This window comes from Manis javanica, chromosome 11 (genome assembly GCF_040802235.1).
Source record: "Manis javanica isolate MJ-LG chromosome 11, MJ_LKY, whole genome shotgun sequence".
Lineage (NCBI taxonomy): Eukaryota > Metazoa > Chordata > Mammalia > Pholidota > Manidae > Manis > Manis javanica.
In genome coordinates this window covers 96,834,477-96,849,300 of record NC_133166.1, presented here as the reverse complement: position 1 = coordinate 96,849,300, position 14,824 = coordinate 96,834,477, and the positions used below count along the sequence as shown (strand labels likewise).

Here is a 14,824-nt window from a genome sequence, read left to right as displayed (position 1 = left end):
TTTCTTCTGGCTATGGTTTGATGATATCACCATTCAAGGTATCCTACTGTCAACAAATGAAAAGAAATTTAGTCTAAATAAATTAAACACTGCATTCAAAAATTTGTTTCCTATCACATAGAAGGCACTAAGCTAGACACTCACAAAACAATAACGAGAAAGATGGGTGATGTGAAACCCCTGACCTTGGCAGGGAACCTGAAATACAATGAAACATCCAGGCTTGTTACAATGTAGTGAGCACTGTGGCAGAACCATACCGATGGAGGAAGCTGCAATGAACTCTGAAGTGGGGTGGGAGTGGAGTATGGATCCTGTGATAGCTGGATGGCAAGGGATGGATATGATCAATAGACACAGAGAAAAGGAAAGCAAAAAAACCATAAGCTTGTATGTATGGAGTTGCACCATGCATCTTTACAAGATGGTGAGACTGTAGTATGGCTTGTATAACAGCTCACCAGTCACTGAGCTGGGGTAAGCAGGCAGTGACGAGACGAAACTGGGAAAGAGTAGGGTCCGCTGCGACTCGCATCTCTCTCAGTGGGGGATAGCTTTTCGGCCAGTCCCTCCTAGAAAGGCTCTGTAGTGTGTGGTCAGGAACATGCCCTCTGAAGCCTGAGAACTGGGAATCAGGTCCCAGCCCTGCTGTTGCCAGCTGAGTGACCTAGGGCAGATTGTTTAATCTCCCCATCTGTAAGGTTCTTGTAAGATCTTTGCAAAGACTAAATGAGTTAATGCATGTAATGCATTAAGAACGGGGCCTGGAAGGTTGATAGTGATCAATAAGTGTCAGCTATTATTTTAACACAATCAGTAATAACATGTCATTATTTTAGTTCTTAAGTTAGGGAAATACAATTTTAAATCTGAATTTGTCTTATTCAGAGGAGTAAAACATGACTTCATAGGTTCTGTTGGGAGGAAGTTGCTGAAATAATCTTCTCCAAAATTATCTGATAAGGATAATCACCTATTACCTGAGAATCTGCCACTAGAAACCCATTAAGGGTTTGGGGTTTTAGGAAGTGGTTTATAAAATGTTCAAACTTTAGGAAGAGGGAACATGATTTTTAGCCATAAGCACCTCAGTATGGATTAGTTTACCATAGGCAGGAAAGATGGGACTGAGCCAAGGAAATGCAATGTTGGACAGCTGAGAAAGAAGGTTCTAGCTTAGAAGGTTGTCTCTTGGGAGACTGGGGTTCTTAGGTAGCGTTGTCAGTGCCCTTTGAAAACCAGGGACCATTTTAGTAGTAAGAGGGGAAAAGGGAAAATAGTTGGAGAGGAGAGGCTCTCAGAGAAGAAGAGAGAATTGTTTACTTTGCAATACTGTTTAAGGCCAACCTTGTTAATAAAAAGTTACTGAAAAGGCTTCAATAAAGCTGCAGTCAAGTCTTGATGATTTGACCCAGCTTGTCTAAAAATTAAGGTTTTAAGCCCTACTACATTTTATATGAAATGATTACTAATATAAAAGAAAAAATGTATGTATATTTTATATACATTTATATAGATATTTCCCTTTTTGTTGGAAGTTAAAGTAGACAGAAGTCAGAAAGCATGACTCTCTTGAGGTGCTAATTTCTGTGTTGCCACTGTTTTTAGTGATGTGGGGGGCCTGTGCCAAATCATTGCACGTTGACAACACTGCTGATGGGGGTTCCCCCTAGAGAGGAAGTAGTTTATTGGAGCTTCAGTGCAGAAACAGGCACAGGTAGATGAAATGTTTTTATAATTGCCACTAGGAGAGAGGGCCCAGGGGGATTCTCCTGCCTATGGGAATCCCTCCCTGGTTATATCCTAATTTGTTGTATATATGTGGACCAGATGGGTGGAATTTAACCTTCTCAGGTGTTGTGGTTAGATTGTGTTAAAATGTCTGGAAGCTAGGGAAATGTGAGAAGTCATATTTCTCTTTCAAAAGACCATCCTCTTGTGGTTCAAATGTAGGCTTTTAAAACCGAAACTGTAAAGCCTGTGGCTATTGGGTGGGGTCTGTTTTTCTTTTTTCCCCTACTGGGGTTTATAGAAAGCTCTGAAATTCTTAAGGTTTTTTTTTTGAGAAACATGGCCCTCAGACAGCAGGACAAGGGACTGACTGGAAGCTAATTAGTCGCTGAAGAATTATCCTTGCTCTCTGCAAATCTGTCTACCCTAAAGAACTGGCCTTCCCAAAACTTCCTGTTAGAGTCATTCAAAAATAAACTACAAAAAAATCTCAGGAGGCTGTCTAAGTGGATTAAAAGGTGGCAGGGGCAAAAAGTATAGGTAAGAGTATATGTGAATATGTAAGAATACAGGACATAAATATAACTATCATCTGAAATTATTACCAGAAGAGTCAGCCCAAACACAGTTCCTTAATACTGTAGGTCCTAAAATTGTCTTGAAACTGAATATGCTGCTGGGGTCAAGAAAGTTCAAAAGATAAGCCCCTCATTTACCCTGGGGGAAAGAAGACCAGGACATGTCTATACTTGGAATACAGTGTATTGCTCTGCTTGCTTAGCTTCAAGAAAACTAATGAAGTTGAGCCAAACAAGAGGGGAACCGCTGAAATACTCAAAATTAGGGCTTTCACATCTCTTCCATTAGAGTTAATAATAATTCTGCAGTGTAAACAGTAGAAGGATGATGTTGTGGCTGAATTATGTCCCCTTAAGAATCATGTTCTGGAGCCTCACCCCTCAGCACTTCAGACTGTATTTGGAGATAGAGTCTTTAAAGAGGCAATTACATTAAAATGAGGTCATTAGGGTAGGCCCTGATGCAATGTCACTTGTGTCCTTATAAGAAGTGATTGGGACACAGAGTACACCAGACACATGCAGGAAGAGCTGACAGTGTGAAGACACAGGGAGAAGGCAGCCATCTATAAGCCAAGGAGAGATGCCTTGGAAGAAACCAACCCTGCCGAACTGTGACAATGGACTTTCAGCCCCCAGAACTGTGAGACAATGAATTTCTGTTGTTTAACTCACCCATTCTGTGGTGCTTTGTTATGGCAGCACAAGGAAGCTAAAACAGATAAGAACAGATACGACCAAATGACTTAAAATGACGAAGGGTCTAGAAAAGGATGTGATTATCTCATGCTACCTCTAGGTCAAGGTTTCTGAAAGCAAGGTCTGCATACTGCCTGCCTCAGAATCACCAACGATGCTGTTTAAAAAGCAGGTTCCCAGGACCCTCTGGACCTAAGAGTATTGTAATTTTCTGGTATGAGGCTCTAGAATCTATCTTTTCAATACACACCCCAAATGATGTTTTTGCACACTAAAGTTGGAGACCTACTGGGCAAGGTCCTTTCCAACTTCTGGGTCTTTTCTAAGCCTGGCTGGTTGGGACTAACTACATCTCAGCAAGTGCTGGAGTATCTGATGCTCTGGCAGATGCTCTTTGACCCAGGAACCAGGTATCAATTCCATTGCAGGTTATCTCTCTCCAAGTATCAGCCAGTGTATACCAGCATGTGGTGAATTCTGAACAGGATGGACCAAATGGAATCGTTATGGGAGTTTACTCCTGATCCTCAGAAGAAGTATGGGCTTCCTCTATCTTAACTCATCTAAGAATATAATGACATATTTAGAACAGTAATCTATGGTATGTATATTATTTCTCTGAGATTTATTTAAAGGTGCTAGTACTGTGGCACCTAAATTCTCAGAAGGAATACAAAGAATAAGAAAGGGTTTATCTAACTTTCCTTTTCAGTTGAACTTATATGGAAAATATTCTGACAGGGCCTGTGCCTTTTTATGCCCTTTACAGTTAAAATATAATATTAGTGAAACATATAAATAACATATATCAGTAAAAACAAATGAATAATAAATAGAAAGGAATCTAATAAATTATTTCAGCTAGGCTCTCTGCTTTTGTGTATTCCCTCATCACCAAAGGGAATGGGAATAAAAAGAGCATTCTTTCATACAGCGTAGGGTGAGTTTTCTTCCCTTCTCCTGAGGACCAAAGAAGAACTGAAATCGGAGAAATAAAAATAGTTCAGAGTCCAAAGCAAACACAGAGACATACATTTTTCAAAGTAGGCAGAATAGATGGCATTGTGATTTAAATATGGTAGTTCACTAAGGACATGTAAAACTGCCCCCACCTCTATTCACAAATATGATTAAGGGATATGACAAGATTTAAAAATTTTTTTAACTGAAATTTAGGCAGGCCGTTTGAGAATGGTCAGGTGGGTAGGTCATTGGGCCATTTTTCTACTTTCCTTCTGGTGGTCCAGCCTTTGAAACAGAATACAGCTACAGGGCCCCAGGAATGAAGAGTCCTGTCCATGGTTTTGTGTTTGTGTTTTTTTTTTTTTTTGTTTTGTTTTTACCATTTTTACCATTCATCAATGGCAGGTGCTAAGTGCTTTTCTCTCCTTGACTAAACTTCAGTGTCTCTGTATCCCTCTGGATTCTTTTTTTTTTTTTAATTTTTTTTTATGGGAGTGGGTGGGAGAACGGATGGGGAATTGGAATTGTCATTCATGTTCCAGGTGGTTTCCAGAAACAAGAATTCTGGCAGTTGAAGTGAACTGACTTTAAACTCTAGACCTACTACTCTGGAGAGGTTCCAAAGAAAAGCCACGAGAGCAACTGGGTTTCATTAGGAAAGAAAAGAGGGCATTAGTCTTCGAGGAGACCGCTTCCCTGTTGGGGCGGTGATCATTTATTTGGCGGGGAGCCCTAACAATGGAAATCGGCTGTTTGGGCTGAAAAGCGGCTCTCACTCAGGCTGGACCAAAGCAGCCCTCGGGCGGCGCTTCCTCCGGGCCCGGGCTCGGCGGGGTCGCGGCCCTGGGCCAGGCAGCCGCGAGGGCCCCGGCCCGCGGACGAGCGGCATCCGGCGCGCGGGAGGCGGCGCGACCGCGCCTTCATTAGAGGGCGCTCTGGGGGCGGCTGCGCCGCAGTCCCGACTCCCGCCGCTTCCTCCCGCCGCCCCTCCTCGCCAACCCGGCGGACGCGGCCGAGCCCTGGGGACCGAGTCTCGGCGCTGCGGGGAACGGGGCGCCGGCCGCGCCGCAGCCGGAGCGGGGCCGGGCCCCGCCGCCGCCTCCTTCCGCCGGCCATGCATTCTTCCGGCTCCCGTAGCCCGGGCCGGGGCCCGGCCAGCCCGAGGTAACCTCCGGCTCGGCGGGCGCAGGCCCCGCGGCTGCGGCAGGGAAGAGCCGGGCCTGGGGAGGCTCCGGGGGCGGGACGTGGGTGTCGGCGTCGTGCGGCCCGGGGAGGCGGCGGCCCGAGGGTCGAGGGCGCGGTAGGCCCGAGGAGGAGGCGGGGGCGCGGGGCATCCCCCCGCCTCCCCGGGACCCGCCCCGGTGACAGGTCCGGCCTCTGAGGCCCCGCCGTGCCTCTGTCCGCAGGCTGCCGCGAGGGGAGTAGGGCGCCCGCGCGCCCGCTCGCGCCCCGCCTCGGCCGCCGCCGCGTCCATGACCGCGACCCCTCGGCCGGGGACACCCGCCGCCCGCCGCGCAGCACCGCGCCCCGGGCCCGCGCCCCGCGCTCCGGCGCCCGCCGAGGTGAGCCCCGCGCGCGGCCGAGACCGCCGGCCCGACCCCGTCCGCACCCGCGGAAGCCGCTGCGTGCGCTGCCCGCCGCCCGAGCGCGGTCGTCGCCTCGTCTTCCCCGCTTCTTCCATCACGCTCGCCTCCCTGCCCTCCGCTCGGGGACCTCTCTCTCCATCCCCGGCCCCGCAGCTCACCTCCTCCTGGCTCTTGCTCCCCTCCCCCTACGGTTCTTCCTCTTGCCTTATTATCTCTCCACTTTCTCTTACCTTTATGCCCCCTTTTATAGGCCCCTCTATTTCTTAAAGAAAAAAAAGGAGAAGAAAACCCCTTTGCCGCAAATGAAAAATGTTAGCGTAACTGTTGGCTGATGCGAGAGACCTTTTTAAGGAATGAATCAATGTGCAGGAATGGTGGTGGCGAGGGGCTAGAGGCTCAGTGTGGGAAATCCGATCGTGAGGTCCATGTTTCAGTCTTTTCACCCGTGTCGTCAGTTTGGAGGTACTCAGGGTGTCAGTATTTTTCTTACCCAAAGTCCAAGCAAGACTGCAGTGAGACGCGGTGCGGGGACGGCCACCCATTAGTGGGAATAGTATTATCATTTGCTAAATATATTATGACACACCTTGTGCTTCGGTGCACAGCTCCCTTGACCTTGTGCGGCTCCTCCTCCCTCGCTCTCTGTCCCCCTCTGGAATTTCCCGGAGAGATCACCGAGGTACTACACTGGGAAAGCTTAGACCCGCGATTTTTCTTTAATTTTTGTGCTGATGGCGATTTCTATGTTGGTGACTGTTTAGACGTGTTTGCTGCATTTTCCTTTTTAAGTGCAATTTCCTTTCGCCTCAGAAAGACAGGACGGACTCGAGTGTGAGAATGGCTGTGACTTTGGAAGAAGCTCCGTGGCTGGGCTGGATCTTCGTGAAAGCGCTGATGAGATTTGCCTTCATGGTCGCCAACAATCTGGTTGCTATTTCATCCTACATCTGCTATGTAATTATACTTCAGCCCCTTCGAGTGCTGGACAGTAAACGGTTCTGGTATATTGAAGGAATCATGTATAAATGGCTTTTAGGAATGGTGGCTTCTTGGGGATGGTATGCTGGATATACAGGTAAGAGTGAGAGCCCTTCTGTTGAATGCATGTGAAAAAATTTGTAATGTTAGTCAAGTCAGGAATCATGATTGAATATATATTACACTTTGGGCTGAGCATGCTCGATGCTTTGACTGTTGAAAAAATAAATAGAAAACAATTCTGAGGGTTTTTTTCCCCCTAGAATCCCAGTTTAGGAAGGATGATATTTTTGGAGGTATAATTTCATAATTATATATTGACAGATTCCTTAAATAATAGGTTTTTAATGTGATTGGCATTAATTAAAACCAGTCTGCAAAAACTCTAGAGGAATAGGAGTGGGTTAGATAGGACTTGAGGGTTTATAAACTAAAGAGGTAAATATTTAGCCTATAAACATTGGGAATTTAGAGAAAAGACTGTTGTATTTCTGCTAAGATAGTTTAATAAGTTTTTTCATTTAGTGTAGTACTGCACTGTGTTAACATTTTAAGGCAAGCCAAACAATGGCTTTCTTTTCTGTTACATGTTTTTTTTGTTTACTAGAATCTATATTTTCTCATAAATCAGCATCAGAATATTAAATATAAAAAGATTAAGCTTTATCCATGTTAAGCTAGTTTATCTTCTGAATATCTTTAAGTATATTTTTATTTCTGCCTTTAAATTGCATTTTTGGGAAAAAGTAATGCTATTCTGAAGCAGACTTTTAAAAAACTGAGGAGTAATGTTTATTTTCTGTGTATAAGCTTTATATGATTTGAGAACATGTGCCTCTGCTGTGAAAATTCTATATTGTCATATTCATTTGACTCTTTTCCTTAAGAGTTTAGGATGATGAAAAAAGCCTTGAGGTTTCTAGCACTTGTCTTAGACATTGAGGCTTTTATCATAGAATTTCATAACTGACAAGCTCTGTAGAGATAATGCCACAGATGCTGCAGTCAGTGGAGTCCATAGTTCATAGCTTGGAAGCGAAGTGGGTACTTTCAGGGTCAAACAGCATGGCAGTCCCCATTTTAATTCTCTGTCTCCCTCTTCCCTGCCCTGGCTGCATCTGCAGATTTTATCCATACATACGAGAAAAAAAGGACTGACAGCACGCAGCTTTCATGGAGTCTGACAGACTCCAGCTAGGTCAGAGTGCTCTCAGTTGCCCCAGATGAAGCCTTTTCTCCTTCTGGCAATGCCGTTTATTATTCTGCAAGACCCAAAGCCCCTGGTGTAGTGCATGCATTGCCTCCTTGTCATGTGTGTTGAGATCCCAGTGCTTTTTGGATATAATGGGTGAGCTGCTAGTCCTGTTTTAGAACCCTGTGGTAGCAGTAGTAGTGGTGGAGAAAAATGGAGTTCTCACCTGTGGTGCTGAATCCTTACCTGAGAACTCAGGTGAAGTACTCTTCTGCTTCTTAGAATAGCTTTGCTCTGTACCATTTGAGCTTCCCCAAATATGCTGTGTGGTACTAGTGGCTGTTGAACAGTATACTTAAGTTTGCTTGTTCTAAATGAGCTCATAGTATTTTTAGATACAAGTTCTAGAAGTTCATTCTACTTAAACACTATGAAATTACTGAAATGTTGGTGCTTATATGTGTCGTATATTTGTGCATAAGCGTTAGCATGATGAGAAGCGGAAAAAATTAATTTGACATTGACCTTGAGATTGCAAGGAGCACAGTGGTGCTGCTGGAAGTTTAAGTTAGTTATTCTATGGCCACAGCATGGCTGCAAAGTATTTTTAAGTATATTTCCTTGGGTGTCTCTCCCTTGCTGACTATATAATTGTGCAGTTTTTTTTTTTTGCCACCTGCTTGGAAAGTGGTCTTGTATTAACTGCCTTTTTAGTCTCTCGGAAGCATCTGCTCTCTTCAGGCTACTGCATTTTGACCATTTGATCAGTTTGTCTCATTTAAATATAGACTGTTGTAATGTGTCTATTTTAAATGGTTTCCTACAGGTAGAATACTTTTAAGGGGTCTAGTCATGGCCTGATCTTAATAGAACACAGCCAAAATGAGGTCAAACAAATGAAGGCATGGCTTTTGGTGAAATCCACACTTGGTCTAAAGAAGCAAATAAGTGGGGGTTGATGAGCAGATGTACCCATAGAAGGATCTAGGGGGTTCTATTAGCCTTTGTTTGGATTGTGTGTTTCACTTCTTCCCTTTGTATCAAGAGGAGGGTGGACTTAAGTTTTTTTTCCTTTCCCTGTGCTTAAGTTTCACAGATGGAAAATTGAATGTTGCCAAAGGAATCCTGCTTAGCAAATTGACTGTGTTCACATTTTAGGATAAAAATTGTCAAATGTAGAGAAACCATTTCTGAGGATACCTTAAATATTAATTAGGGAGCTGAAAATTGAATATAAAATTGGTATAGAATATCATTTTTTCAAATTGTAACATTCAATCTAAGACAAGTCAATTAGGTAGGCCTGCTGCTGAGGACTTATGTTGATTTTCTAGCCTACACTGCCCCATATGGTAGTTACTAGCTGAATGTGGCCATTTAAATTTAAGTTAATTAAGATGAAATAAAATTTAAAATTCAGTGTCCCGGTCACACCAACCACATTTCAAGAGCTCGGTACTTAATTGCTAGTGGCTACTGTATTGGACAGCTGCTGTACTGGACAGCATAAATATGTACAGCATAATAGACATTTCTATTGGACAGAGCTGAAAAATAGTATGACTTTCTCCTTTTTCTTAGGAAAATGCATTTTATCTTTACAAAAAGAATATTTTTCTAAACATAGTGCTACATAGATTTCTTTTGGGGAAGACAGAAGATGTATTAAGATTTTATGAACCTGTCGTTTGTTTTGAGGCAGATGTCACAAAAATGAGTCCTTTAAACATGGACATACTTTTTGGATGGGAATGGTGAGCTTCATAAGCCCGAAAATGTGAATGAGCACTCTTGTATTCTTAGAGCTGGAGTACTGCTTGTGGACACAGAGATGGAAAGAGATTTTCTGATCTGCCTATTTCTGTCTTTACGTCTTGTCAGAGGGACACAGCGTTTGAAAGGACTCTGAGAACATTGGGGTTTGTGCCTTGCCAGCCTACTTCGATGTAGCACTGATTGTTGTCACCATGTTTCCTTTAGTGGGAAGTGCTGTACAAACATATCGTGTTGAGGAAAAGTCATATACTGCCTTTGTGCTGATGGTTCAAGGGCAAACCAGAAGAGCTGCTAGCTTAACTAATGATCCGCATTTGCGTGCCTTATTCAGCTCTGGGAAAAAATCAGTGCACTCCCCTGGCCCCCAGTTTAAATGCAGATGGGCGAATTTGAGACAGCTCTTTTAAAAATAAAATGTGTTTATTTAGTATAGTTTGTTTTGATTTTGATTCATTTATTTTAGTAAATTCACTGTTCTCCATCCAAACATACGTAATTAAAGTCTCCTACACCAAATTGTTTAAAAAATATTCATTGTAAGTGGACGCTCCAGAATTGTTATATAGGATGAGAGTCTTTTGCGCCACACTGTAGCTGGAAGGAAACTGGGATGCTACAGAAGTTGCCATCAAGCTGTTTTTGCTGTTTTTCTTAGATTGGATATTTACTTGGGTGGCGTTAGGAAAAGCCGATGGAGATTAGGTTTAGCTTCCTTCCATTCCCTGACAGCTGTCATGGCTCTGTGTTAGTCTTTGTTATTTGATTATTTGTTAGTGTTTTACTTTTTCTGCTGGGATACAAATTCACTGTGTGAGAAAAATTATTAAGACTTATATCTGACCTTGAAATTCTAGAGTTTTAAAAATGTATCTTCTAGAACAGTAGTTTTCCACCTTTGAGTCATAAACCAATTTAGTATGTCAAGACGTACATGTTAACAAAGTGAAATAAAAATAGAATTAAATAGAAAAGACCAGAAATGTATGTATCTGTACTGGGTAGAACTACAAAATGTATTTTTCACTGTGTGCCCTGTCAACGTTTGAAAGGCATTGTTCTAATAGAAAGAACACTGCAATTTATAACTCTGAGTGTCAGACATTTTGATCTAGTTTTAACTTTAACATCTCTTTTTGCCGGTGGGGCCTGATTCTTACCTATGGGTGTCCACCAGGCTGTGAGCTCTTCACAGAAAAAGTTGTGGTCTTCTTTATAACCTGGAGCCCAGTTCATTGGCTGCTGCTCAGAGCGCTCTGGACGTGTCTGAGAATTTCTTGAGTGATTCCTTCTTTCTTTCTTGGTCCCAACTGAGGTGCCTTAGCTACCTGCCTTCTTGAAAGGTCTGATAGCAAGGTCACTGCATTCCACGAAATACAAACCTTGAATTGGATCATGTTTTTCACACACACACACACACGTGCATACGTTTATATGTTTCCTGCAAGACCATATTTGTTAATTTAACACACCTTTATTGAGCTTCTGTTCTGTGTGAGAACAGGTGCCCTGGAGATGTTGAGATGCACAGGACATAATTGCTGACTTTAAGGAGTTCATAGCAGCCTTGGTGGGGAAGACAGTGCACCAACAATGAAAACATTCTGGTATAATGCTCTAATGGAGACGTACCATGGGAAGAAAGAGGAAGGGCTCCTGATCTCCCATCAGTGGTAGGTGGTAGCAGAGAGGTATAGGGAGTTAGGGAAGGAGTGGCTTTAAATTCCTTGTTTTTTCCATTAGGGAAATATTTCTCTCTGGGACTACGTTTATCATTAGTTATACTAGATTTAAAAGACTTGAATAATGTGTCAGTTTGAAATTTATCTTTGTGATGATAATATTAGTTGACATTTATTGAAATATAAGCCAAGCAGTGTTCTGAGTGTTTCAGTCATTTGATCTTACCAGGTTGGTACTATTATTTTCCCTCTCCTTTTCTTATTGTTACTGATGCTGAAATTAAAGCACTGAGATTTTACTTCCATTTAAGCATTAACTGAGTTGATGTTGCCACAGGTTTATTTTTGTATTTAAAGAGCCATTATTGACCTTTATATAATATTCCTAGAGTGTTCCTTAATTTTTTCTACATGTTCTTTTGTTTCTGAGGCGAGAAATCTCTTCCCAGAGCTATAACACTTCAACACATGAGAGCAACATCACAGCTGTAGGTTTCTGCAAGAGGTTAAAAAAAATTGTTGCTTCCACAGAAGTATTTGCAGTATACTGCTGTTTGATAAAATAGCACTTCCTTAAGTCTCTGCCCTTACAGAGATCAGCAGTTCAACTGGAATTTCAGTTTTTGAGTGCTTGACAGTAGATTGTCATCATAGTAAGGAGTTACTACATGATGTTAGGCCAACAACTGACCTTAACAAACCCAGGTGAGGAGTTCTCAGTACAGTGTTTTGATTTTTTTTTAATGGAAAATGTACCATTAGAGGTAGATATTACTAAATGCTTTAAGCTCAGCAATCTGATGGTACTGCAAATTTGATATCTGGTCTTATTTCAAAGGTCATATAAAACTAATTTATTGTAGGTCATTTTTTTAAAAATACATGAAGCATATTCATATGTGCACATATATTCACATGGACTATTACAGAAGCACATGAAGTGATATTCGTGGTGCTGGTAGTGGTTAACACCTCAGATTCTGGAGTCAGAAAGCTGAGCAAAACAATTTCTACTTCATTCTTGTTTACATTTGCCTGGTGTGTCTTTGCCCATCCATTTGTTTTCAAACTTTTAAAATTACTTTAATTTAGAGTCTCTAATAATCAACATGAAGTTTATGAATCAGTTGGAAAATCTCTTTCTTTTAATATGAGTTGGATCCATTTACCTTATTGCTATGTCAGATATGTTTTGCCTGGGCTCTGTCATTTTATGTTTTCTGTTTTTACATATATACATTTTAACTTGTTCACTGTAGTTTTTCTTATCTTTTTTGTTGTTCTGATATTTAGGAAGGTTTGTTGTTTTTTTGTCTTACTAGTTACTTTACATGATATTCTTGGTTTTTACTGATGGTCTTGATAGTTCTCTTCTGTGAACAAAGGTAACATTCTATTTTCAGTCCTCTCTTTTCTTTTTTCCCCTTTCTCTTCTCCATCACCCAATTTTAGTCAAGAGTCAATCATATTTATTCACAGTAGTATTGCATTTGTGCTGTTATGTATGCTTATACTTCTACCACTTGATGTGTGAGCTCTGAGGCTGTCCATTGACTCCCAGCTATATTAATTTTACATCAAGGTAATCAGTAAGCTTATTATACTTACTGCTCACTTTCTCCTTCTCTTAGTTTTTGTTATTTACATTTATATGTTGTTAATGGCCTTTGATATTTATGCTCTGTTTTATTACCTTTATCTCCTCTGTTTCGGTCTTAGTTCTTCAATTAAATATTTGTAATGCCCACCCAAACACTTTGTGGAAGCTTTTCCGAGTCATCCTTTGGTTGGTTAAATTTCATGCTGTAGTAGTTTCTCAATAAGGAATCATGGGAACAATATGGGAATATTGTCCCTACAGCATTTTCAGAACTTCTTTTTGTTGCTTTGCACTTTAAGGTTGGCTTAGCCCATAATAAAATCCTTGGCTCTTTCTTTACTTGAGTATCTTACAGGTATTATACAAATGTCTTAGGGCATTAAATGTTGTGGAGATGTATGAAGCCAGCCTAAATTTTTTCCCATTATTTATGATGTGATATTTTTTGCCTCTGTGCTCATAGGATTCTCTCTTTCTCTGTAATATTTAGTAACTTTACTAAGATAGGCTGGTGTAGGATATGCTGGTACATGTGTGCTCTTTTAATATATAGCCTTAAATCAATTTTTATTTCAGGACAGTTTTCTTTAATTATATCTTCAATTATTTATTTTGTTTGATTGTTTTGGTTTTATTTTTTGGTGACCCTAATTATATGTCTGTTGGATCTCCCATTGTATATCTTTTTTTTATCTCTTATTTTCTCTTTTATCCTTTTAAACACTTTTTCATGTGTTTGATTCTGTATTGAATGCCTCTTACTGTGTCTTCTGCAATGTCTCGTCTCTTTGTTCTCCTTTCAGTTTCTTAATTTATGTGATGGTTTTGTTTATGCTTCCATTTCTTTCTTGAGTTCTGCTAGTTTATGCTTCTTTTTTTCAAATATTCCTGTTACCTAGACATTTCTTCCTTGAGTTTTTATATTTTTGCTTTGTGATCTTCACAGTGGTGGTGACTTCACTGATTTTCATAAATTCATGCAAGAATAGTTACAATGTTTATCTTCTCCATTGTTATATTTTTCTAGTGAGCATTCTTTGACAGTTGGCACAGTATGTTGCTCATTTCTACTATTTTTCTTACAGTATCTCTAACTCAGTCCTGTGCCAGTTACCTTTTAATTCCCTGTAATTTAATGAATTGGAGTTTCCTCAGTCTTATTTGTAGGAGGAGTGAGTGGGGCCAGAGTAGATTTCTAGATTTCTGCCTCAGAGAAAGCCTTTTTACATGTGGTGCCTGAGTATGTTTCTCTATGTTGCTGCAAGTCTTCTGACTCTCCAAACCAGACTGAGTCTAGGAGGCTTTTTGTCACCAATTCTGGACTACCCACTCCTTCCTTTGCAGCTGTGACTGGAGGGACAGCCCCAGGGTGCCATTATAAATCCCTCTCCTTAAGAAATTTTTATGTTGCTTTCTGAGATCTGCCATTACTAGGCCCTCCTTATCAAATGCCACAACTTCTGTGTCCATCTCTGCTCTCTACACCCAGCATACCTGTCTGATATTAGGCTTATTTATTAGGCTATGAGATCTCAGCCCTGATCTCATAGACTTGGAGTTTTTGTATTTTTGCTCTCCCCCAGGTGTGCTGAAAAGGGAGCTTTGGGAAGCTTTTTCCTCTTTCTGCTTGTTTCTGGGTGTATTTCCTGGGAAAATTCATGTCTGTAACTCTACCATGTTCATATCAGAAAGTGTGACACAAGATTTTTATTCAACTATGTAGTTGTAATTCAGATAGCTCAGTCACCATTCTACTGTATTCCTGGTTGATAAAACGGCAACCAATTTTACCACCAGTTAATTTTCTTTAAGGTCTATCCAAATGAAAGAAAGAAACAGCCTTCTCAATTCCCCCCCTACCCCTGCCAGTCATTCCCAAACTGTTTTGATTCTTGGACTACTTAGTGGAGTTAACCATTCTGTTTCCACTTGTCTACAGTAATCAACTGCCACAAAAATGAGTGGAAAAAGTTAACCTTTGACACTTCAGTAAGGAATATGAATGAAATATAACATTAATACCCCGCTATAGGGTCTGTGGG

At 41.3% G+C, this 14,824-nt stretch overlaps 1 protein-coding gene across 8 annotated transcripts in view; it reads left to right on the top strand.

The window, feature by feature from the left end:
• The first annotated feature begins 4,696 nt into the window (after window positions 1-4,696).
• Window positions 4,697-14,824, top strand: part of LPGAT1 (lysophosphatidylglycerol acyltransferase 1) — an 80,200-nt gene continuing 70,072 nt past the window's right edge. For 5 of the 8 annotated variants that reach the window (XM_037015187.2, XM_037015186.2, XM_037015185.2 and 2 more), the window contains exons 1-3: window positions 4,997-5,135; window positions 5,378-5,533; window positions 6,368-6,632. In XM_037015187.2, coding sequence (XP_036871082.1) covers window positions 5,444-5,533; window positions 6,368-6,632 — 355 coding nt within the window. In that variant the 5' untranslated portion in view covers window positions 4,997-5,135; window positions 5,378-5,443. Of the gene's footprint in view, window positions 5,136-5,221; window positions 5,534-6,367; window positions 6,633-14,824 lie in introns of those variants that run through there. The other 3 variants (XM_073216965.1, XM_037015188.2, XM_073216964.1) reach the window with 3 other exon arrangements.